We start from the raw sequence: 24,879 nt of genomic DNA, 5'->3' as shown, positions 1-24,879 counted from the left end.
TCACAAGGAAAAAAAGTCAGCCTTAGTTTGCAACTGTGTTTATTGTTTCTGTGGCTTTAAGTAACACAACCTCTTTAGAAGCAGACGGCCTCGTCAGTGCGCTGGCAGGAATGTGACACAGGAGACACAAGTCCAGAGCCAAATGCAAGGAAAATTACAGTGTGCAAGTCCCAGTTTTCAGTAAAAAACAAGATTCTTCTCAAAGATAAATAAGTACAACCTTTAAAGTGAGAGTCAAGTCTACCTAACGCTGGTGGGGAGAGTCTTCCTGGGTCTCCAGGGAGAGGTGTTACCAACCTTATGGGTGCATTACTGCCCCTCATCACTACTACTTCAGCCTCACATATTGAAGTGGGAAGCTTCTGGCACTGCCCATACCATGCAAAGGAATTGATTCCTTTGCTGTTACCACTTCAGGGCTGAGGGAATCCTCTTTTTTCCTCACATACAGATCTTAAATGTCAGTATCAGCAGTTGGCATTCAGCAGCCAACACTGTCAGAGGGAACATCTCGATGGTCGTTGCCTCAGCCTTGGCAGGAGAAGCAGGGTGAATGGAAATGCAGGCAAAGCTGTATATTGGCCAACTTACCAGCAGGAAAATAACCTTTACCACTATCGTCTGCCTGCTGCTCCAGAGGGAAGTGCCACCTCCTCAGAGCAGAGGCTCCTAGGAAGGGTGCCTGAAAAGGGTGCCACCGCCATCCTAGGAATCGTTCTGCACTTGGGAGGAGTTCCTACCAAAAGACACTCTGCTACAGGGCCCATGGGAATTGCTTTTTTTGGGGTAACTTCCAGGATGACACAGCCTGGGGAGCCTAGGGAGAATGCGGAGAAAACGAACAGCTCCAGCAATGATGACCCGCTGCAGGGACGGTGGATTTTCACACCTGCAGCCTCCATACGTTCGTGGTGCAACCCTCGGGACAGGGAGGGCAAAGGAGCACCTGCGGTGCTCCCTCCATGCTGCGGTCGCCAAAGTCCTACCCCCATTCTCCTGGTTGACTTCGCTCTAGTTTGCCCCATTACCGCACCCTCGGCGCGAGGCAGGCAAACAAAAACGTGCAGCTCCTCTCCTCTCCCTCCCCGGGCCGCCCGCAGACCCCGGGCAAATGCCGCCACCCCATCGGTGGTGCTGGCACGGCTCCCTCGCGGTGCCCGGCGACACCGTCCATCACTGCCGTACTGCAGCCGCGCTTCACTCTCTCAAAAGAAAAAAAAAAACCAAACCAAAAAAAAAAACCACCAGAAAAAAAAAGAAAAGAAAAAAAAAATTACTTTTCCCGCCCCCGCAGCGATGCTTAATTCAGGGAAAATCCAACAAACCCACACCCCAGCCGCTGGTTGCGCTCCCCCGCAGGCTCCCCCGCTGCCCGACCCGCCGGGAGCAGGTGCTCGGCGCTGCCGCCGCCCCAGACCCCCCTCCCGCCGGCGGCGGCACCTTGCGAGTCATCCCGGCTCCCCCCCTCTCCCCCCCCGCTCCGGGAGGCCGTCGGGTGTCGCTTCCCATTTCACTTGGAGATATTTTCGGGTGGCAGGAGCCGCCTCGTCATTTCCGCCAGGAGAAAAAGACACCGGCGCGGCAGCGGCGGAGAGCCGCGCGAGCTGCCGGGCACCGCAGCGGGCAGAGTCGAGCCAGTGCCCCGCTCGCCGCCGCCCGGCACCGACCTCTCGGCGGGGCCGGGAGCCGCCGCCGCTGCCCGCGGGTTCGCGGGGGCGGGAGGCGTCGGAGCGTGCCGCCCCCTTCTCCCCCTTCCTCCTCCTCCTCCTCCTCCCCCTCCGCGCCGAGCCGGCAACATGAACTGAAATCCCCAGAGAGGCACAGAGGCGGCGAGCGAGGGAGCGGAGCGGAGGCAAGCGGGGATATAGCGGCTCTCTCCTCCCGCCGCCGGGATTCCGGGCAGCGCGGTCCCTCCGCCCCGCACAGCCTCGCCCTTTGCCCGGAGAGCGGCGGCCGCCCGCGCCCCGCGCCCCCGAGCCGCCCATGGCCCTCATCATGGAGCCCGTCAGTAAGTGGTCGCCGAGCCAGGTCGTCGACTGGATGAAAGGTGAGGAGCGGTTGCCGGGGCTGCGCGGTGCCCTCTCCCATCACCCCCACCCCCGCCCCGCAGGTGCGGGGAGCTCCGCGGCTTCCCCCGCCCCGGGATCCCGCCTACCGGCAGTGCCGGCTGCCCGCACGCTTTGGCTGGGTCGGGAAGGGAGGCGGGAGGCCGTCGGGGCCGCGTCGCTGGGGCCGGGGACCACGCTGCCCTCCTGCCCCGGGCTCAGAGCGGGGGCGGCGGCTGGGGATCCCCGGCTGTCCGTAGAGCCGGGGAGGGGGCCGGGGGGCGGAGGTGAGGCTGTGCCCGCGGGAACCCGGGGTGCTCCCGGGCGGCGACCGCGGTGTGGCGAAGGAGCCGCCCCCAGCAGCGGAGGGGCGCGGGGAGCGTGTCCGGCTGCTCCCGGCGGATGCGGCGCCAAACGAGTCGCGAATAAAAGTTCAGCCGAACGTGGGGCGCTCGCTGGGGGACGGGGGCACAGGGTTGCGACCTCCCCCGCGAGGAGGGGGCCAGGGGGGGCTTCGCGGGCGGCGAGGCCGGGGGTCGGTTCTCGCCCTCGGAGGTGCCGGGGCTCCCCCCCGCTGCTGGGAAGCTGCCGTGCCGGGCGAGGGGCTCCTCCGGCCGGGCCCCCTTCACCGGGGGCGACACTTGAAGATCCATGATTGAAGGGAGCACGAACAGTCTGGGCTCTAGGCTGAGTGTGGTTGTTGCGCTGCTCCGCTCCTCCCGCTCCCTCACCTGTCCTCCCCTGAAATAAACTCTGATGAGAATAAAATTTGGACCTTTTGGAAACGCTTTTCTTTTATTCTCTGTGCATGCCGTTCTGACATGGCTTTAATGTTGTAATGTGAAAAGGTATTTTGTGGTTTTTGTGTGTGTGTGGGGGTATTTTTCTTATTACCTTTAAGTTAGGCTGCAGCTGTGTTTTGAATAAATCACCATCTAGTATTATAAATCTTTTTATAAAGATAGAATGACCGGATGGGTACAAGTTTTGAACAACTGCTGCATTGTGGGAGTTTTCTATAACATGCTGTGTGCTACTAATGTGACAGTTTCATCATCCTTAAAATTTCAGGCATATAGCATATGTTTTCAGTTATTCAATCGTGGCATTTATAGCTGGCGAGTTATAATTGTATTCAGTAACATACACAGTTTTGTAGTTTCAGAAGCATTCTCGCTCTGTAGAATAATAATCAAAAAGAATGATGTAATACTTCCTATCCTGAGAAATTAGTAAATATTAATAAAAAACTTGAAGGAGCTACAGATGATCAGTATTAAAAGCAAGCCCTTTTCAACTTCAAAATGTTTTTTACAGCTATTTAGCTTCCAACATTTTTACCTCTTAAAAAAAGATTGTGTAGGACTTTTTTCTAATCAATGCCTGAGATACCTTCACCATAATTTGGGGAATGCATAAAAAATAATGAATTTGCAGATAATGCATTTTTAAAACACTTAAAAAACGTAATGCATCCAGTACTTTTCATAAATGACAGGTGAAGTGCATTGCATACTCTGCTTTTGTAATACATTATTATAAAATCAGTAATTTTAAAAGAACAGGCTAAATGGTAGCATTAAAAATTGTGCAGCTGAATAAGGATTTGTAGTTAGAAACCTGTGCCTGGCACTCAGAGCTGTAGATCTTTTAAAAATAATGATGTAAACTTTACCAAAAAAAAGCAGATATTGCAGTTGTGCCTACTTTCTGGAATATGAAGCTTGCTTTTTAGTGTTTAATCTGTTTTCCTTTGGCATGAATGCTTGATTTTTTCTCCGGAGGACTTTCATTTTTACTGAGCAAACACATATGTGTTGCTTCATGCTTCCATTTCTTCATTTTGTATTCTGTGTAGCACATGAACCTTCACTTAGGTGGTGCAAGGAGATAAAGCACCTGCCTGTGACTAGCACTCTTGGAGGAAAAACACCTAGGTAGCCACGCTAGTTTCAGAAGTTGAGCCTGGAAACGAGAGTGACCAGTAGCCGTGGGCAGGTTTGCTCCTGCCTGATGGGTCACACCTTGCTGAGTTTGGAGGAAGGATGGTAGTGATGAGGGCAAGTGGTCTTTGCTGCAACAACTTTTTTTTTCCTTATAATGTGTAGTGTTGCAAACATCATTAGTGAAATCCATATGAAAAAATATTCTTCTACTGCCTTAAGTGCATTGTCTCCAGCAAATTACATTTCTGACAGTCCCCAGAATTGCTTATTTGTGTTTTAAGGGGTACTCAAGGCAGTTTGATGAGTAAAACATGAATGTGTTTGTCATGAGGAGTTTGGGAGGAATGCAGTAGTGGTCTTTGCATTAGCGGCAGTCAAGTCTGGTTTGCATAAATCACAATAAACTTGAAGATGTGAGAATATTTTGCTGACTTATTGGGGGTTATTTTATAGAATTATAAATGTTGAACTTGGTTTTAACCTCTTCCTTGAAGTAAGTGCCCTGCTATGTCATATGCCTGCTCAGACCAGCTGTGTAAAGAGCATTCTTCCAAATAGATTTTGATGTTCAAAGCCAAATCTTTCCTGAAAAAGGCAAATCCTACCATTCGACATTGTTTACAGTTATCTGAAAGTAAGGGGAAATGAAACACTTTAGATTTTATTGCTCTCAGTGTTTTTGTGATGGTCTTGTTGGTATGACCTGAACACGTGCAGTAAAAGGCCTCATCTGGAATTCTTTATTTAGGCAAAAGAACCATTACCTCAGTGGCATTTTGTTTAGGGTAGTGATAAAGCATTGGGCCTGAAATTATAAGATGTGAGAAATGAACATGGGGAAAGTATTTCCACTCAAAGGGGTTAGATAAAAGTACCACACTCTGGGCTGGATGTCTGTATAGGGAACAGACTCAAGACTGGCTATTTGTGGAATAAATGCAGTTTCTCCAGTATCTTGTCAGTTTTTAATTTCTTGCCATACACACTGTCTGTGGATCCTTTTAATGGCCTAATGCCAATGCTGATGAGCTACAGAGTTGTACCTGGAATTGGTTATACAAATAAGTAACTGTCTACGTTTTGACTGTGAAAGTGTGTACAATAAGAAGTTGTGGACCAAAGTACCAGTTAAAACTATGCAAATGAAAGAAACAATGTGAGGGGAGCCTATGTCAGCATATGAGATTTCTATGGTGTAAAGTGAACCCTCAGACAGAAGATTAACTGTCATAGAGCTGGAAAAAAAGTAGATGGATTAGCTCATCTCTCCCACAGGATGGCATATTGTACATGGAGGATAAAACGAGTATTTGAATTGATTCAAACCATGTATTATTGTGCTTTTCATATATTTGGTACTAATTTTAAAGGTCCTGTATGGATCAGTGAGTTGCAAGTCTGTCAGTCACCTCCTTTGCCTCCCCTCTGGAGGACCTGTGTGGATTTCACTGCCATGTCTCAAGATTCACATAGGCAAACGTTGTCAAATGTCATGGCTTTCACTCACTCAGGAGGAGAACATGCCAGATGTGTTTTAGATTTCTGAGGCTCTGAGAGCACTCAAAGACACTCAGTTACTTACCAAACATTAGGATGTTTTTAACTGAGTCTTCTAATTTAACTTCTTTGGTCTGAGGTTATTGATAATTGCTGTATTTTGATAAGGGCTTGCTGTTTTTAACAATATTCTAATTTTAATTCAGTACCAATCTCTCAATGGCAGAATCTGTTCCAAAAGGCAGTCCATCTGAAAAAAAAAGATCAGTATAACTTTATCTAACAAAGCTTAAATATTTATTTTTTGCTTGCTGAATGATAGTTTATAGGACTTAAACAGAGCTCATACAGCTTAAACTGTTGTAATGGTAATTGTACTCAAGAAGCTGGCATGGGGTTGCCTTTAAAGGCTTCTAATGCTAAGAACTGGGGGCTTTTTAGCTCTATAAAGTCTACTCTGCCGGGGTTTAGAAGGATGCAAATTCTTAGAAGGACTGGGGGGAGAGAAGCAGAAATATGGATGTGCTAGAAAAGTGAAAGCAGAGTGCAGAAGTTTCCCATCTGGATGATTGAATATTGCATGGCTTTGAGAACTGAGTTTCTGTCTGCTCCTTGTGTGCTGAAGTTCATGTCCCTTTTCAGTGGCATGTGTGTTTGCAGAGTCGTCATGGGCTGCCAACAACTGTGCTCCACTTCGTGTAGTGGGAATTATGTGTTCTTCATCAAGAAAATGCGAGAGTTTGTGAGAATGCTCTGACACTAAATATTCCAATACTTAATGATGATTTTAAAAAAATATTGCCATGGGGATCCTCCTGCTCCTGTTAGTGCATGTGCAGAGCCCTAGGACTGCTGTGGCAGCACTCAGGTTCTGCTGCAGTTCCTGAACCATTAGTTAGCAACAGGGAAGCTCATCAGTGAAGTCACAAATTTTCTCACAGCACCAGGATCTAGCAAATGGGTTTAGGCCTTAAAAACAGAAGTGTGAATCCTGTGTTCAGGGTCACTTCAGACCTACCTCATTTTTGGCCATGGCTTTCTCTGAAGACTGACATGGACTGAGTTTAGGGGGGAGCTTTTTCTGGAGTGCAAGATGAACTACAGTGCTACAAAGGCATGTGAGCACCTACTTTGTGGTAAAGAGGTGTGCTTCCACGAATGTATGTGCCTCATTTAGGGCTTTCAATTTCATCCATCTTTTTTAGTTTTTATTCTAGTGGTCTATTAAGTTAAAGGTTCTTTCATATGCTACTTCCCTTCACATTGATTTTGGCAGGGCCCTTAAAAATTGTGACGATTAGAAATAATATGGAGAAGGCTGAGTTGTCTCAGGGAAACAAAATCTGGATGAGAGTATAAAAAACACTTGTATTCTGAAACTTTGATTCCTTGTCAAGTGTATGTAGGTGACTGATGAGCTTCACAATAGTCATCAACTTAATAAGTCATTGCTAAGTGCCATATGTGGAATAGATCAGGCATTTTACAATTTGTCAGCATTAAACCACTATTTTCTTTCTCCAGAGTTAAGCAAACTGAAATTTTGCAGTATTGGAGGGTACATGTAGTACTCCGTTAGCTTTGAAGTGATTCTAGTAAATGGATTTATGACTTTTACTGTAATGCCTAGCAAAAAAGCTGTAGAAAAATATGAAATAGTGCTACAGCTGGTGTTTAATTTTGATGAACTCACAACTCTTTAATTTATAGATACTCTGTTTGTAAGAAAGTAACAACAATTTTTAGTCAAAGTGGGGGACTTTTTAGAGAGGGGAGTTTATACTATGGTGGGTAGTTAAGAGTCAAACTGCACTATTCCAAACTTCAGTTTTAAGGACTCCAGCTTTAAAACTGTATTGAAAGCAGTGCTGGAAGATCTCTCTCTCTCTAGTTTGTTTATTTTTCCTGTGGATCTCTCCCTTTTTGCTTGCCCTTCTGACATTAGGAGTTTTAGCAGTATCAATGGCTGCCACATCAATCACAGTGATGTGTTCTAGAGCATCTTTGTTTGTGATTAGAAAACCTCTCCTGCCATTGTTTATCAGCAGAAAATGAAACTGCAATTGCAACTGGGATGTGTCAAAGTCTAACAGCCGAGTGTTGCCATAGCAAAGGCAGTTACATAAGCAGCCACTCTGCAAATAATTCATGCAGCCAAATTTTAAGCATAACATGAGAATTCATTTCTAAATTTATTATCTTTTTAGGAGGGAGCTTTCCTAGATGAGGTCATCTCAGTCGCTACTGAAATTGATGTGCTTAGTTGTGAAACTGCTAGCACTGCCCATTTACACCTTTATTTTGTTTGAACATATTGTTCTGTTTCTGAAACATCTGTTAGTTTAAATATGGCTTCACAATATGTTTTCTCAAGTGGTTTTTTGCAACAGTTTGGTAAAGCTCTGTATTTTGATCTTATTCAAATTTATTTGCATAATGCAGTATTAAACCAAGCAATTTACAAATGCCTTTTCTGGTTAACGGTGTCAAGAATTTGGCAAGGCAGCAATATAAACCAGATCACTTTTCAGATGAGAAGATTGAAATATACATACAATATTTTTAGAATCTTTGCAAGTGGTTGTCTTTAAGCACTCCAGCAATAATAACCCAGGCAGTTTTATCTTCTAAACCCCAAATTGGCAAATGGTTGAGCCTTTCTGTCTGATCCACAGAAGTGTAGATAACCGTTTAATCTCAGTTAAGTTGCTGTAGCTTTTGATTGTACTGTATTTCCCAGAGTCAAGTAGTAATATTTGTTACCATTTTCCAGAGGAATAAGGAGCAGCTTCTCTCTGTTTCCTGAGAAATTTCTCCCTGTATAGGCTTGTATTCAGAGGTATGCAACAAGGAGAAAGAGCTCATTCTTCAAGGCTTCCATTCTGTGTAACTGCTGGTTTTTTCAAAGAAGTTACAAAATCCTCATTAAATCATACCTGCACTGAGGATCACCTGTAGCAAGCACTTACCTTCAGCAGGAAAACAACTTTAGAATTTTAGCTCCAAATAAAACAAAACTATGCTGCAAAACTTTCACACTTATTGCTTAAATAATTTACTTAATGAATACTTTAAACCTTCAGTTTAGAAGCTGAATAGTTACCAAGACAAATGCTGAAGGATAAGAGTTTCCAAATACCTTGTTAAAAAAATCCAGTCTGGAAACACCGTGTTAGAAAATTCTGAAATGCCACATTTTCTTCATTGATGTCTTCCAGCTTTTCAAATGCATTTGCTTTCTCCAAAAAGATGAAGTAAGGAGATGAAGATGAGTTGTATTTTTTCAGAAGAAAAATTTTGGGAGCCCAATATTAGGCTCACATTATAAGAATTTACTGCCACATGAACCTGCTCAGAGCACTGTCAATTTTTTGTTGTGAGACAGGCCTAGCAGGGCAGTTACTCTTAAATTTAAAATAGCTGACTGTCCAAGAGCAAGCATCTGCTGCTTTTTGTAGTGTTCCTTTCCTGCAGTTGAAGGATGAAGGGCTGGAAGACACAGATCCATGGGTCTGGGGCTCCCAAGAGCTGAAATGCATAACGCACTTCCACTCATATACACATTTTTGCCCTCCCTGTGTATGGGCTTTAGCAGGTATCTGGGTGACAAAATATTTCCTTGAGATTTTCAATGCAGGCATTTTTCTTATGCAAAGGGAGTCCAGTGCTGTCTATAGCAAGTCATTTTGTAGTACTGGAGGCTTAAAAATCTACCCCATTTTGTACTGCTTATCTGCCAAATAATATTATCTTGAAGAAAATAGCTGTGGATGTTATCTTGTAGGATGTTTGGCATTTCCAGTTTATCCTTTAAGTAGAAATTTAGGGCACTTGGTACCTCAGATGAAGTGGCTAGAACAGTAATTTCAAAGTGTTTGGCCTTACATGATTAACATCTGCTACAGTACCATATGGTGGGAATTTCCAAGTAAACTATTAATTAATATAGGAGTGCACCAGAGTAAGCCTTAATTAAACTATATTCAGCTGAAGTGTATTATTTTAATATAGTCAGATGCAGAGTGCTGTACTTTTGTATTGATACCTTTTTCTTTTGTGTGAAGAAGAGGGAAAAATGTTGATGAGAATTAATTAAGCCTTTAAATTGAAGGTTCAAGTAGCTTTTGAAATAAATGGTTTAGGACTGACATCAGCATCAAGCATCCATTGATTTAAGTGGAACAGGGTGTATATTTGGTAGTGTTGAGTTGTGCTTTGTGCATGCTGTGGTGACTCCTCTGCTAGGATTTTACTGGTGTGGGATGTGGGTGGTCAGGCGGTGTCCAGCAGAGCTGCACCAGCCATTTTCACAGAGCTTCAGCTATTGCTGGTAGGGCCCTGACTGTGCCACTTGGGCTAGTACCACTGGTGGAATGAAACCTTCCTGTGTGAGCTGGCCAAAATAGTCTGGAGGAGTGTTGGGGTGGCAGCTAAGGTTGTCCTTGAGCGTGGGTAATGCTGGGACCTCTCCTTGGCCTCTCATATTTGGAAGGATGAGCATACCCATGTATAGAGCTGAGCAGCTGGCAGGCTCACCTCTAAAGGGCTCTTTCCTCCCACGGGGAATGATTGTCAGCTGTAAAGAAGTTGATAACATTACTGGTTTTGTTAAAGTGCAGAATTTATTTTTAGTTTGGCCAGATCCACCAGTTGCCAGTAGCTACAGCTATAAATGACCTATTTTGAAATAGGTATTTTTTTTCCCTGGCTTCCCCTCCTTCTTTCTCTCCTGATAATCTTCACATCAATAAGAAGGTGAAGAAAACCTTCCTCTGCACATTGGGGCTAGGTAAATATAGGTGGGACATGCCAGTGTTGTCTGAGTAATTCACTAGATGGCATTCTTACCTCTGAGTCAACACTGAAGCCCTTCATGGGAATGACAAGAGAACTTAGTCATTTTAGTGACATGCCAACCTGAAATCTTGACCAGGTGTGGTTGCTGAAGGCTTGCTGGCATCCTTCATAGTAGTGGGAGAGTTAGCTCTAGCACGCTAATTAAATTCCATGTTAATAATTAAAATCTTTGTAACTGGATTCCCCTTGTCAATATCCATTACTGACATGCTCATGCCTTAACTTCTTTAATTGCTTTGTAGTTTTGTTGGCTGCTTTCATATAGTGGATAGTTTGATTCACAAGGTGCAGTGCTGTTCTTGTCCTTGTTTTGTTTCAGATTTTTCTGTTTCAAGAAATATCAGTAGAGGGATTTGTTGAACACAAAGTAGAAGTTGCTCTCTAAAACAATTCATGTTGTGTACAGTGAACTTCTGTGAACCTGCACTTGTCCTGCTTTGTGTACACTTTTTTAAAACTAAACAAGTAACAATTTTCTTCTTGCTTAGTCTGAGTGAAGTGTGACTGGAGACTTTTGTGAGATATCCAAAACATACCTTCTTGAGTGTTCAGCATTGGCTGTCTTGTTTACTGTTGCTTTATCATCATGAATTTAACCACGTGCCCTTTGTCTCCATTTCTCTTCATAGGTCAAGAATGGCTCTTTTTGGTAGACTTTATTTTATTACAGGTAATTGGAAAAGAACCCAAGCCAAATGTCTTAGTGTGTTTTTATTTTCATAGTCCACTTCTACTTGTTTCCAAAATTTTCTGCAAATGCAGGATGACAAAGTGTTCCTTACTTCTTTTCAAGAGACATTAATTATTTCAAATATTGCAGTCTTCAAATATTTTCAAATAAAAGTATATGCTAGTTTAACCTAGAATGTGGAGGCTTAGTGTTTCTTAAATTTCTTTTAATGTTTTTTGATGTAGTGTTGAGTATTGTGCCCCACAAGTCCTCTTGAAAATACCAGCAGTCTGTAATTTCACTGCTGGATACTGGACTTCAAAAGCAGATGTAATTTTTGTTACTTCAGTTATTATTTCATTGTATGTTTTAAACTGCCTGGATCTTAGCTGTTTAATGCAGTCTGGGGTCAAAAGCCTATTCCTGGAGTCCTGATAACTGAGTTCAAGAGCACAGTGTAGTGTGAATAATTTGTCATGCTCTGCATGTGGATTTGACAGAGGTTCAGCCTGGAAGGGTAATCATTGCACATAAAAAAATTCCATGTAAGTGTCAGTCTGAATATTTGAAGGACATAGGACAGATTGTCATTAGAAAAATAAGACAGGTTTATAACAGCACTCCTCGAGAGCAAGTAAACTAATTTTTGAAAAGGACTGGGATAGTTCATAGCCTTCAAATGACTGTTTTAATTACGAGTGCTTTAGCAAACTTCATTACTGAGAGAGCATTTGAATGCCTAATGAGTTATGATGAAGCTACTGTTCACAACTATAGAAAGTATAATGATGTATATTTAATCATGAAGCTTCTGTATTTGCTATGATTACCATGTTTTCTTGTTGGTGTGTTAGGATTTTTTGGATGTGTTTTTTTGTTGTTGCTTTTGTGTTGGTTTTTTTTTTTTTTTTTTTTTTTAATAAATGGCTTTTGGTGTTCCTGATAACTACCTTGGCTTGAATAAGACAGCTGAAGAATTGTGGCAAGGAAGTAGTGGTAGTCATAGAATTGTGGTGGAATCATAGAACTGTTGGGGTTGGAAGGGACCTCTGGAGATCATCCAGTCCAACCCCCCTGCCAAGGCAGGGTCACCTGGAGCAGGTGACACAGAAATGTGTCCAGGTGGGTGGTGAATGTCTCCAAAGAGGGAGACTCCACAACCTCCCTGGGCAGCTTGTTCTGCCACCCTCAATGTAAAGAAGTTTTTCCTCATGTTAAGGTGGAACTTCCTGTATTTTAGTTTATGGTCATTGCTCCTCATCCTGTTAGTGGGCACCACTGAAAAGAGTCTGGCACCATTTCCTTGGCCCCCATCTCCTTCATGGAAATGTCAGTATTTGAAAATGGTCTTAACTGTTTACCAATCCAAGCTCTTGGGAAAAACCAAAACAAGAAAAAAATCGCTTTTCTGTGAAAATACGCCCTATGAACTAGATAGCATTTGCTAGATGAACAACAGATTGAATTTGTTGCAGAGATCTAAAGGTAGTTTCTTTTCAGTTACTAAAATTTTTCAAAGTTCGTTTACAAGGAGCTCACCAATAGTTTGGTTGATCTGTTCTGGACAATGAAACCCTTTCCTTTTACTTATTTGGGCATCCTGTTTTTCTCTTGCATCCTATCTGTTGTTGCCCAGCTCACTGTAAGCTGTGGTGAACTATCCAATTACGAACTGGAGGTAACTAATGCTAATGAGCTATGCATGAGTAGACCTGAACAGACTGGGCAATTAATGCTTACCTCTGGTGGCTGCCTCTCTTACCAGATTGTAGGGTTCCATGGGTCTTCCTGACATGGTTGCCTTCCAAAGTGGGGTGCAGTGTGTGCTGTAGGTGGCTGCCTGAGTATCCAAGTGCTGTGACTGTGGGACAGAGGCTTTAGTCTGCAGAACAGCATGTCCTGAATGTTCATCACCTCTGCAGGTCTGAGCAAACTCCAGAGGAATGAGTGCTCTGTGTAATAGAATAACTGAAAATACAACTTCAATATGTGACAGGTCCCTTCAAAAACCCAAAATTAATTAAATTTTGTTTTCTACTTCAAAAGAAGGTAAAGCTGAATATGAACTTTTGTCCCTGGTCCATTATTAAAAAAAACGTTGACAATATATTGTAGGCTGTGGTGGGAATGGTGATATTTTAGATTCGAAGGGAAAATGAACACGCTCTTCATCTGTGCAAGTACAGAAGTCAGGCAGGGTTAAATAAGATCTAGAAATTGTAATATTGTCATTTCATTAGATTTTCTCGCTTTGTTTGTGTTCAGCAATGTGGTGTAGGTAATTGACTTGTATTTATCCTAAGAGTTAAAATTGTAAATCGTAAGCCTTTACTCTCTTGTTCATGCTCCCAAATACTATGAAGAGTTTCCTGCAGAAAACTGTTTTGATAAATCTTACTAAATCAAACCTCAAGAAAGAATTACAGTGAGACCTCTGAAGGCAAAGATTGATGTATGGTGGGGTTCAGTCTCAATCAGTGGTAAAATTTCTTACAAAATTGTAAATGTATCTAATTTTCTTTTGATAGAATCTTTGAAAGCATTATAGCAGGTCACAAAGTTGTAACACAAAGTTTTTGAGTTCAAAGTATTTCAGTAATGTCAAATATTAGGACTGTACTCACTAGAAGGAAAGAGGCTTCCAGATAACAGTAATTCAGAAATGGGCAAATGGATAGAAGTAGCTTTTGGAGGCCTGATTTGGTATTTAAATCTCAAGAGGTAATTTTGAAAATTTTTGTTTGTTTATTCTTGGGGATTTTTTTGTTTGATGGTCACTGTATTATGATTTTTTTGTCACTGTGGAACCACTCAAAATAATAAATAGTTTAATGTTAAAATTATGCCATCAGTGTTGAGAAGAATAAATCCTTGTAGCTTCTGTAGAACACACCCTTCTTGAGTGGAATCAAGCATGTTAAGAACAATAGACTTGAACTTTTGATGCGTTCTTAAATGTGCTTCTTTTAAAGTTATTATCATATGACAGATGGGGAGTAAGCTAGATAGGAGTTCAGAGAGGTCAGATATGGTCAGCTATAAAGAATTGTCTGCCTAATTGGTTTTTTGGGGTTTTTTTTACCCTTTTTTCCCCTTCCCTTAATGACTTTTTTCTGTAACATATGTGACTTAATATTCAAGTTTGCTCTGTGCACTCTAATCCAATTGCTTTGTTTAGTCAAATGAATGTTTTTTGTTTTGTTCTGAATTTTAGCTATTGGTTTTTGCATTAAATGTGCATATTTAATTAGGATATGTTATTAAAGATTAGGTTCTCACAATGGGATGTGTGCCAGCTCATGAAATGAAGTCATGCTTGTCAGGAGATAGTAAATAATAAGCTTAGGAAGGTTTAAAAGATGTGTCTTGAAAAACATTAGCCCCTGTAATGAGTGCAAAGTGGCAACAGCACATAAATTGTTTTTCTCCAGTGGATCAGTTTGAATATGAGTTTTCTTAATTTGAATTAAATTTTCTGTTACCAGTTTAATGAAACAAACAAGAAGGGGTGTTTGTCTTTCCAGAAACCAGTTTCCCATCCCAGAACAATGGCTTGTTTTGAATTCAAGAGGAGCAATCCAGCATTCATGCAATATCTTGTAATCTCTGTTCACAAAACCACTTTAAGAAATAAGAAACTGCTATCCAGTGAATCCCCATTTAGCTGCAAGGAGGAGTCTTGGATTCCCAGCTTTGCTTCCAGGACTGTCTATATTTTGTTTTTCATTTTATGCAGAATCTTTTAATAATCTTGTGTGCAAGGGTTGGGAGCTTAAGGTTCCCAGTGCTCTTAAATGCCTTGAGCATCCTGGCTGGTGTGCCCAGGGTGGCATTGGCAACAGCAGGATTTGGAGGCAAGGATGTGTCTGTCTCCTTCCTAATTTGATCAGACAAAACTGCCTGCAATCATGCCCTGTGATCTTAAATTCAGGCATCTAATTTCTGTCTTTAAATGCCTGAGTCTCTCTCCTTAGGCCTGGCCAGACCAAGTCTTCTGCTAATAATATGTGCAGTGGGCTTTCTGCTGATGTTTTTGATGTTGCCCCTGGCTCTTTTGGGAAAAGGAGCAGCTGGCATAGCCCTTCTTTGGGGTGCACCTCCAGCCCAAAGCAGGGGGGGAAAATGGGAACCGTATGTTGGAATGCAATTGTGTGATGTGGAAAGCAGAATCCCTTAAGTGGAGAGGAGAAAAAAGATGTACTATGCATTCTTAGTCACCTTTTTTTTTTTTTTTTTTTTTACATTATAAAATAATGTATACCCAATATGCTGCAGGTACCATGCTACTGTTTCTGGCTAACACATAAGACATTGGTACTCAATACTGGAGGGACTTAAATATCCTACATTTAATTTTGCAAGAAACTCTTATCCCAAGTGCCTGAACAAAGTTACAGAAAATGGTTCTTTTTACTGCTGACTTTTTTTCCTCTGTGTTGCTGGACCCCCTTTATTGCTGGCATTTCTGGGCAGTTACCAGTATTGCAGTAGCAGGAGAAGGGGCTGCTCATCACCTGCTACTTGGATGATGCTACTCTGGCTCCTCCTTTTACTGGAGAGGGAGAAGCATTAGTGTCTTATGTCATCTTTAGTTTCGGTGCACTGAACCATTTCTAACTGACTGTCTGCTTTTTTTAATGAAAGACATTTGTCTTGTAACAGCTTTATATGCCCAGCTAATTAAAACTACTGTTACATTACTCGCCATGTATCCTGTTTGTTAGGCAGAAATTGTTTGCACTTTGACAGATTCATTTCTTATTGATGTTAGTTCTGTAGGATGCTGCTGTCTCAGACTTGTATAACTTAGAAATAATAAGGCATTTTAAATACTGGCAAATACAAAGTTTTGTTAATCATTAACACAGCAAACATTTTACGTTTTGTTTCGCTTCATAAGATACAGTTTGTTCTGCCAGTGTAAATGCCTCTGCCTTATGTAGAGACTAAGTTGAGTGACCTTTAGTTTGATACATGAAGCTTGGGAATGTGTTTTAAATAAAGAAATTGTTACAATGCCATAATCCTTTTCTAGTAACTCTTTTAAAAGGAAAAATACTCTTTTTTAGTTAAGAGGCAGGATTGTCTATTTTTTCTTAGGTACTCAGTGGTAGCTGACATCTTTCAAATTACTTGAGGCCTTGTATGTTTGTTCAGTGGTATCCTCATTGCAGAGCTCTGATTTCTGAGCTTGCACAGGGGACTTGAAGACTGCTGTACTACCTGTCACTCCTGATTTGAGACCTGGAGGTCTGAGGAGCTTCACCCGCCTGGGAAGCTGCATCAGCTCTTAAGACTGAGCCACCTCCTAAACAAACCATGCTTTTCCTCCTATCTTCTGCCAAAAGCTGTGGGGTGGATTGAGGATTAACAACCTCATTAACTTTTGTCCCTGCTGTCAAGCAGTCCCTTGATAAAGTCTTCGGTGGTCATGATGATGCAGATTTTGTAGCACACTGAAAAGTAAAAAAGTCATTAGTAGCTTAAAATTTCACAAATGAGTTTTGTATTCAGTATATTGTTGACGGAATAATTTGGATTCTTCTTGTAAGTACAGGAGTCTTAAAAATTAAGACTGACCCCCCCCCCACCTACCCAAAGTAAGGGATGAGGAAGGCTTAAGTAGGCACCTCTCTTCATCCCTGAGTAAAGAGGATGTTGCAGCCTGAATGGCACCAGACAAGGTGAAGTAAATAATTGTGTAGATTATTTGGAGGAAGAGATCTGGTCACCCAATGTAATTGCTCACACTTCTGGCTGAGCAGTAGAAGCCAAAACATTTTGCCATCTGTTTCACCATTATTCTGACTGAATGCAGGAGAGAAGAGACTGTTTGTAATTCATAACCCAGTATGTTGGAAGAGGCCTGGTGCCAGAAACCAACTGAATGGGTGCCTCTTGTCTTAGACTCTGTAAAATGTAGGCCCTGTGGCCCTGTATAACTTAGTTTGTCATATGTAAAAAGAGAGAGGCAATGTATGAGCAAACAGAAAAAAAGATACTGCAGATTTTTTGTTTTATATAGATTATCTGATTAAATTATTTTGAGCAACAGGAAACCCTTCAGTATAAAATTCCTGCCTGGCATAACTTACAGGTCTGCTTTGATCTTGCATAGCCCATACTGCTGTTACATTGATAAGCGCGACACTAGAGAACAGATTTGTATTGATGGAAAATAAACAAACATACCACCAAAACCTATTTCAGAAGTTCCTTGAAGCTTTATGAGAAGTATCAGAGCTGTGACAAAATACTGGTACATGGTGATGCAATGGCTGTGGGCTGAATCTGCATCCTGTTCATTCCAGGGGTAAGTGGGGCCCTGTAAGTCACCCATTATGAGTTGGGCCATAATAGGAATTTAAGGATTTTTAAAAGTGCTCTAAAGAGAATTGCACCACATCATCTGGTGAGTCTGTACAGTATGTTCATGTGTTAAAAGAAGCTCAAAATACCAGTTTTGATATTCAGGTCCTTAAGAGTGCTCATTATTAATAATGTTAGTAAATGGTGACATTCTGGTAAGCTCTCGCTGTTTTTTGCACCAGTATTTGGGATGTTTTCTCAAGGAACATTTTAATGGGTATTTATGGACTTTCTCAAGAAGAATTTGAAATGACATTATCTTACAGTTTGAAACCAAACTGTTTCTGTTTCTGAGTTTGCGTAAAAGAAATTATGATATCAAGACTGGTAGGAAAAGCATCATGTCATAGAAATTGCAGAAAACCAAAAGTAACTAATGCCTTGTATAAACTATACACCAATTTTCTTGTTTTATTTCCCAGTGGTAAAATATGATGACAAATGCTTTTGGCATTTACCGTAGGCCAAAGGTGGATTACTGGAAGAGCAGGTGGAGACGCTTTCAATACTCTTGGTAGAGGGACTAAGAGAAGGTCCTTCTGGGTCTCTCTTTGGCATTATTGATGTGGGCACCGAGCTGCTGATGTGGGAGCAAGGTGAGTGTAGCAGGGTCACTGTGGGAGGTGGCTCTGGTGCTGAGTCACCAGTGGGACAGGGGGACATCTCTTGCCATAGCCCTGAGCTTCCCTGCAGCGTTCCTGGGTTATTGATGTGCTCACCAGGGGGCAAAGTGTCTGGCACGTGAGGCAGGCCTGCATCCAAAGAAAGGGAGTGATAAAGTCTCACAGGTAACAGAGAATTTTTTCAGGTTGGTTTATCTGTAGAAGGAAGAGGGAGGGTGGTGGTGGTAACATTGTGGTTTTAATTAGATTTAGGTTCTGGAATTGGTGACTGCCCTTGGACTGTGCGGAGCAGGGGGAAGTGAGAGCCTTCTCAGTGGAGGCGTGAGCCGAGACACCTGGTAAGACAGGTGGAAGACAGTCCTGTAGGGAGTCCCTCTGTGTCACCAGTGCTTAAGCCACCAGGTCTGCAGTGTTCTGAATCTGACTCAAGCAAAGCAAAAGAGTCAAGTTTATTCATCACTTCACTGTGTAGTGAGAAGCTCTGTAACAATTGACAGTTCTGTTATGTCTTGAACACTCATTAGCGCTTCAGATTAGCTATTAAAGGACATGAAACATTTAATCACCATGTCTTTTCTTGTTAACAGTAGTCACTAGTGGAATGCTTTAAAAAAAATTGTAATTAAGTGAAAAAATTGTACTTTAGCAATTTTACTTGGGATGCAGCAATTTCAGTCATTGCGATTACTACCCTGAGGAAACTCCATTTTCTTCTCCCTTAAATAATGTTTTTAAACTCCTGAAATAGTAGCATAATAATTCTACATGTCATGTAGAAGCCTGGAAGATCCCCTCTTATTGCCTCTATATGTTTGGGCATTTCTAGTGTGTGGTGCAAAGGTAGAACTTTTAGTCATAACTGGAACTGCTGATTTCTCATCTTCTAAAGGTCTGCTATTTAATGAAATAAAAGTGTGATACAGCAGTTTTCTGTAGCGGTGACACATTCATTGAATTGCTTTTCTATTCCCCAGTACTAGTTAGCTCTTAAAAAAGCTATTTGGAATAGACTTCTGACTAAGTTTAAAATGGAGCTCTCTTAATTATAGATTAAAGGAAAATTTATAAGCGTCAGAAATCCTCAAAATACTGAAGCACAGACTTTTATAAGGTTTTCAGCTTGATATTCAAAAGGTTCCAGTAAAATAAAACAGCTAATTCTTTCAGGGGTCCATGATTATAGGACCTGTTTCTTAAATTGAGATCTATTCCTTTGCACAAAATCAGCAGTTAAGCAAAATACTTTTCATGTAACTACTTGTGTTCTAGAAGTACAGAATATGTGAAAGATAAAAACAAGCATCCATTTTTAATAGTATGTTCCAGGGATCTCTGAAGGGAATGCCATGGAAAATACCAGTGAAACTTTACTAATCAACCCATCCTTCCCTTTACTCTTCTAAATAGCCAAGACCTGTCCCAAGCTGTGTCAGGAGATGTCTTCACAATGAATTCATGCTGCTGTGATGCCTTCTGCCAGCTGTGCTTTCTAGGAGCATGCAGCCAGCTCTGTACCTAGCGGTGTGTGTCAAGACATCCCATGGCATCCCATGGCATCCCATCCCAAGGGCAGTGGAGGAGGCAGGCTGAAATGCTGAGCGAAAGCGAGAAGATGGGGCTGTGGCTTCCTAGAGCTTCTCTTCTGCTTCTGAGGGGAGTGGGTGGCTGTTCAGCATAGGAGAGCTATGGGCAGAGGTCAGGCAGGGTTTGGGTAGGGACAGGCTGTGGTCACACCAAAGTCTTCCCCAGATGGAGCGGATGCAGTGGGGGACTCAAGGTATCCACACTGCAAGGCATGAACAGGGGAGGAGGAGCAGTGGCTTTGTACAGGGAATTTGGAGGTGAGAGAGACGTGACTCTCGTGGGTGTTCCTGCTTGCAATGATGAGTTGGGACTGGGCTGAGACATTCTTTTTTCTCTTTCCCTCAGCCACCCATGGAGAAAGACAGTGGACTGTAGGTGATGACTGCTGCAGTCAGAGATCTTGGGAAGAACTGAGATGCAGGAAAAACAGACACTTTTTCCGATAAATGCTGAATGGTAACGTTTCCTGTGAAACCTGACCATGAAAAATAACCCCTTGTTATGTTTTTCCTGCATGCCAATGGGGTATATTTTTCTGTTGGCATTTAGAGGATGCTGAGTCATGAGGACTGGGTTTGCAGAAGAAAATCATCTCCTCCTCTCTGGAGCTTAACTTCCTTGATACAGTGATAGGAAATAAAACCTCTGTGCAGGTCTGGCTAAGGTGCAACCTTGGTGGTAAGAAGTGGGGATAGTGACATTGGAGAGTAAGATGCAAGCAAAAAAAGTCCAGTTATTAGTAGAACTAAATATACTTTTGTGGGCTTGACAATAGAGAAAACATTTCTTTGCAAAAGGGAAGAAGGATCATATATACTGCACAGCTTGTAGAATCCTAAAAATACATTTATCCTTGGCAAAGCATCTGAAGGTGTCAGAAACCATAAGATGTTACAAGCACCTCACAAGGAGACATCTGGGACCGTGATTCTTGAGATTTCAGTACAGCTTTGGGCAGGAGAGCTTCTTCCTGTAGACAGTATGGTAGGATTTGAGATTCTCTGAAGAGATAAAATCTTTGAAATTTGATTATCAGCTGTTAATGTTCAAAACTCTTGCTGATTTTGTTTTCTAATACATTCTATATGTATTCTATTCTAGCATCTGTTCTAATACATTCTATTTTTCCATTCTATAACATGGAAAATTCTTGAAGACCAAATTCATTAAAAGTTAGAATTGAGTTATTTTGCCAGTATTAAAGCTAAAATGAAGGAAAAAGTCAATAGGCCTTGTGATTATATAAAAATGTATCAGAATTAATTTTGGAATGTATTCTAAAAATTAACACTGTCTAGTAATATGTGTTTAATGGGAAACCTTTCAAAAAATATCTCCAAATTGAGACGTTTTTGATATTTTCAAAGTATTTTAAGGTAATGACATAATTTTCTGAGACTGTAAAGGACATAGTTAGTCTGATATATATATTCCTTCAGTAATATCAATTCAATTATTAGGACATGATTAGCTCCACAGCTTTCTGCTAGAATTAAAGCTGCATCACCTAAGAAGATATGCAAGCTCACACTTATGTAAAACATTAGTGTGATCTGCTTTAGTTTCAGTAGGAGTATTCACAGTCTTGAAGTTAAAATCATGGAGGGTCTCAGAAATGAGGCCTATATTTGAGAACTACAGTGTAGCTGTGGTACATACACCTTGAAAAGCTTACTCTGGGGATTTTCTGATTTTGACTTTATTTCTGCAGCTTTAATACTGTATTTGTGCTAGCATCTAGCATTCAATTTGCACTTAGTTGTTGCTTTACTTTAAAGTAGTTACTTTATTGTGGGTAGTATGTTTCTGGGTTGCCAGTAGCTGTGAAAATAATGTAATAAAGAATAGTCCTGTAAAACGACTTGTGTACTGGCAGAGGGACCTCTGTTTTATCTGGGATGAAAGGTTTACTTTCTGGGAAGCTAAAAAAGCATTTGTTGTTTTTTATGCCTGTACCCTTGTAAACTCTTATTTGTTCTCATCCAAGGCATTTTAAAAACATTGCTTTTGTTTAATTGCTTTTAATTGTTTTAAAATGTTTAGGCATTCACAGTGGTTTTTTTCCTCAAGATGGAAATAAACTTTGAGACGATTTAGAAAGTACAATTGCTACCAGCTGTCTTAGATATACATTTAAGCTTGCTAATTTACTTGGTAAAATTATTTCAAAACTCAAAAATTGTAGGACCTAATGATTTAAGTTGGGCTGTGAAAGCCTCTAACCCTCCATGTCCAAACTAGCCTTCCTCATCCTGTGCACAGAAAGAAGAGGAGAGACATTTTGGGATGGAATCCAATAGCATCAGGCCAAACACTGAAATATTGTTTGTACAGCTGTGCCTAAGCGGTGACCAAACTGTTAAACAACCTAGTGGGGAGAAAATGAATAGAAACTCCTGTTGGCCAGAGGAATGAGTTTCCTGGACAGTGCTCAGGACGTTATGAAGTCATTGCACATGCTGGGTGAAGGCTTTTACCCATATTTTCCCTTTGTGCTTGGGAATACTTCATGCTTCGCTTGTTCGTAATAATATAATTGGCTTAAAGCATGTGAACAGAGTTCTATACTGACAAGTGATGCACTATAGTGTACTTACTTTTAACTTCAATTAGGGAACCTTTCCCTGCCAGTAAACTGCTTCACTGATGTGAGAGGAGACAGTGCCTGCATATCTGTCTTACTTCCTTGCAAATTGTAGATTATGAAACTGGACTACTGAGCAATAATTTAATCAGTGGCATCAGAAGAGCATTAAGCTCCATTAAATGTTGGGTCACCATCAATGTCAGATGAGTATTAAATTATGGCTTGCAACTTAGTAATACTCATCCAAAAACACAGTGCTTAGGTTCTTGGCAAGCATATAATAGTTTATTATGGAACAGATGCTTCAGAGCTTAACATATGAGTGAAGTGTCAACTTGTGTCAGAGAAGATGGTCCCAGCAGTAATGTGATGCTCAGACTTTGTGAGACATGTTAGTGAATTGCCCCCTACCTGAACAATGTGGGTTAAAATTATTTCATTAACAGCATCTCCTGTTGAATGCTTGGAGGTCAAAGCACTGCTCTGCCTGCCAAAGACTAGCTTATATAATTCTGTCTGCAAATGGTGGAGGTGCAGTTCTCCTGACAAGGAGGGAGGGTCCCTACAGGCTGCTCACAGTTTGAATTTTTATGTAGAACATACCCCATTTTCTTTCTGGTTCTAGTGCACCACAGCATTGCCAGCTTGGAATTCAGAAGATGTCTTTGATACCTCTATTGCTAGTCTCAGATTTTCCAAGTAACATCAGTGAGGCAAAATTTGTAACTGGCTCCTTCTGGGTAGCTTTGCTAATGTCAGCAGCAGCTCTCATGCAGCAACTAAATCTTTGAGGCTCTTGTCAGTCTGGTGTACAGCTCCTGCCACTTAAGAAAGTTGCATGCTGCAGGAGATGCTGACCTTGGAGCTATGCAGGGAGAGAGAAGGATGAAAAATGGGTGCTTGGATAAAATGTTTTTCCTATTCCTTTGTAGGTGCAAAGATTACAGGGAGGAGATGAAGAGAGGTTGGGCTGGGAGAGTAACAGATGTGCTGAGAATTTTTGCTGGTGATAGTGCTGGGAAAGGAATAAATGAGTGATGCTGATATAGGTAGAGCTTACCTGGTCTTTATGCAGCCTCTAGCTTGGTGGTAAGATGGGTTCTCCAAATAAGAATCCTAACAGGATCTCTGTACCTATCTGCTGAAGATGGCGCTTAGGATTCTTGCAAAAATCTTGTGGTTAAGATTTTCTTTTCTGATGGCAACTGCAAGTGCGCCACAGTCTTATGGGCACAATATAGTGGCAGGATGTTTAAAGGAGTGTTATATTTTTTTATTTATTAAGGATTGCATCACTGGTGCTCAGGTGTTGCAAACTAATTTCTTGTTGCTGTGCAGAAGCCATAGTGCTTGTTTTGTGGCAGTGGGCTGCAGATGAAAATGCTGCAGTTTCAGCTGAAAACAGGACAATCGGATAGATGGCAGGGGTGAGTCCTATTAACTGGCTGCAGGAGAGGCTGCCTGAGGTGATGGAGCAGTGCATTGCAAAAACCTCTTCAGTCAAAAGTCTCCAGTCTCCTTCTGCCCATAGTTTTCACCCTAAAATTAGGGGCTCATTTACTTGTTAAAAAGGACTGTCCCAAAAATCTGCATGTTCTTCTTTTCAGAACTATATTTTTCTTTTCAGAACTATACCAATAGTTTGTTGAAAGTTTGACAGTAAGCTATTGATATAAAACTTCAGATATTCTTTCAATTTTCTACTTGTCTATCTATTACAGTTTTGAAACTGGCTGTTGGGCAGAGAACCAGCTCTGAAGGGAACTTCATCAGGGCAGAATCTCTCATGAGGAGAATTGCACCATATCTATATAGGCATTAGAATTGTCATTTCCTCTCTACCAGAGCTTAACTTCATGCATGCTGTATTATAAAGGCCCTGTTATTTCTGAAATAGTTCAGGTTAGGAAAGACATTCTAAAAGAACTAAAAGTTTTAAGGTATTACTGTTTCTTAATGGGGGGATGAAATAAAACACAATCACTAGGATGCATTTGATGCAGTGCAAGATCAGAATACAGCTGATACATAAATGGTTGGGATTTGGAAATGGTGGTGAAATTTTGTGTCTCATACCTTAGAGAAACACAAACTATGTCCTTCATACTTGGAAATAAAGATGTCCTCTGTTTTTTAAGAAAAACCCCATTCTTAAGTCTCACTCAGAATGTTATTTTTTAGTGAGCCCAAAGGAATTTGTGGCAGGTAACAAGGACAGTCATTTCTTTCAGACATTAGCAACAAGGAGGAAGGCATGCGAAGTCAGCCAGAACTAATATCAGAATAGTAATTATTAATTCATTCAGGTTTTACAAGTACTTGAAATTATCCAATTATATCTGTCCAACCTTTTGTTTCAGGTATGTTTTAAAGAATAAATATGGAAAAAGGAATGTCTCATACAGTAGAAAAATTAATACATATAACAAGTCCTGTTAAACTCAGCAGAGTGAAAATTCAGGTATTTTCTTTCACCTTTTTTGTTTTTGTCTTTCTTTGATTTTTTTATTTTTGTCGCTTTTGATAAGGTATGGATGAGGTGCTAATGAAATACCCAGGATTTTTATTCTGATCTCTTCTCACTTTTCAATACAAATAATGCTTAAATGGGTAGGAGATAATGGAGCAAGACCAGGAAGTATACTACAGTTGACTATATTCACCTAGCATGGGAAATGCTAAACAGCACTTAGTATAAATC

The 24,879-nt window shown here is 41.4% G+C and overlaps 1 protein-coding gene across 11 annotated transcripts in view; it reads left to right on the top strand.

Moving 5' to 3' along the window:
- The first annotated feature begins 1,519 nt into the window (after positions 1 to 1,519).
- CNKSR2 (connector enhancer of kinase suppressor of Ras 2) overlaps positions 1,520 to 24,879 on the top strand; it is a 207,474-nt gene continuing 184,114 nt past the window's right edge. For all 11 annotated transcript variants that reach the window (XM_069000455.1, XM_069000273.1, XM_069000076.1 and 8 more), the window contains exon 1: positions 1,520 to 2,047. In XM_069000455.1, coding sequence (XP_068856556.1) covers positions 1,984 to 2,047 — 64 coding nt within the window. In that variant the 5' untranslated portion in view covers positions 1,520 to 1,983. The remainder of the gene's footprint in view (positions 2,048 to 24,879) is intronic.

Source organism: Aphelocoma coerulescens, chromosome 1 (genome assembly GCF_041296385.1).
Source record: "Aphelocoma coerulescens isolate FSJ_1873_10779 chromosome 1, UR_Acoe_1.0, whole genome shotgun sequence".
Classification (NCBI taxonomy): domain Eukaryota; kingdom Metazoa; phylum Chordata; class Aves; order Passeriformes; family Corvidae; genus Aphelocoma; species Aphelocoma coerulescens.
Note: the sequence above shows the minus strand (reverse complement) of the source record. Positions and strands in the feature narration are given on the sequence as shown.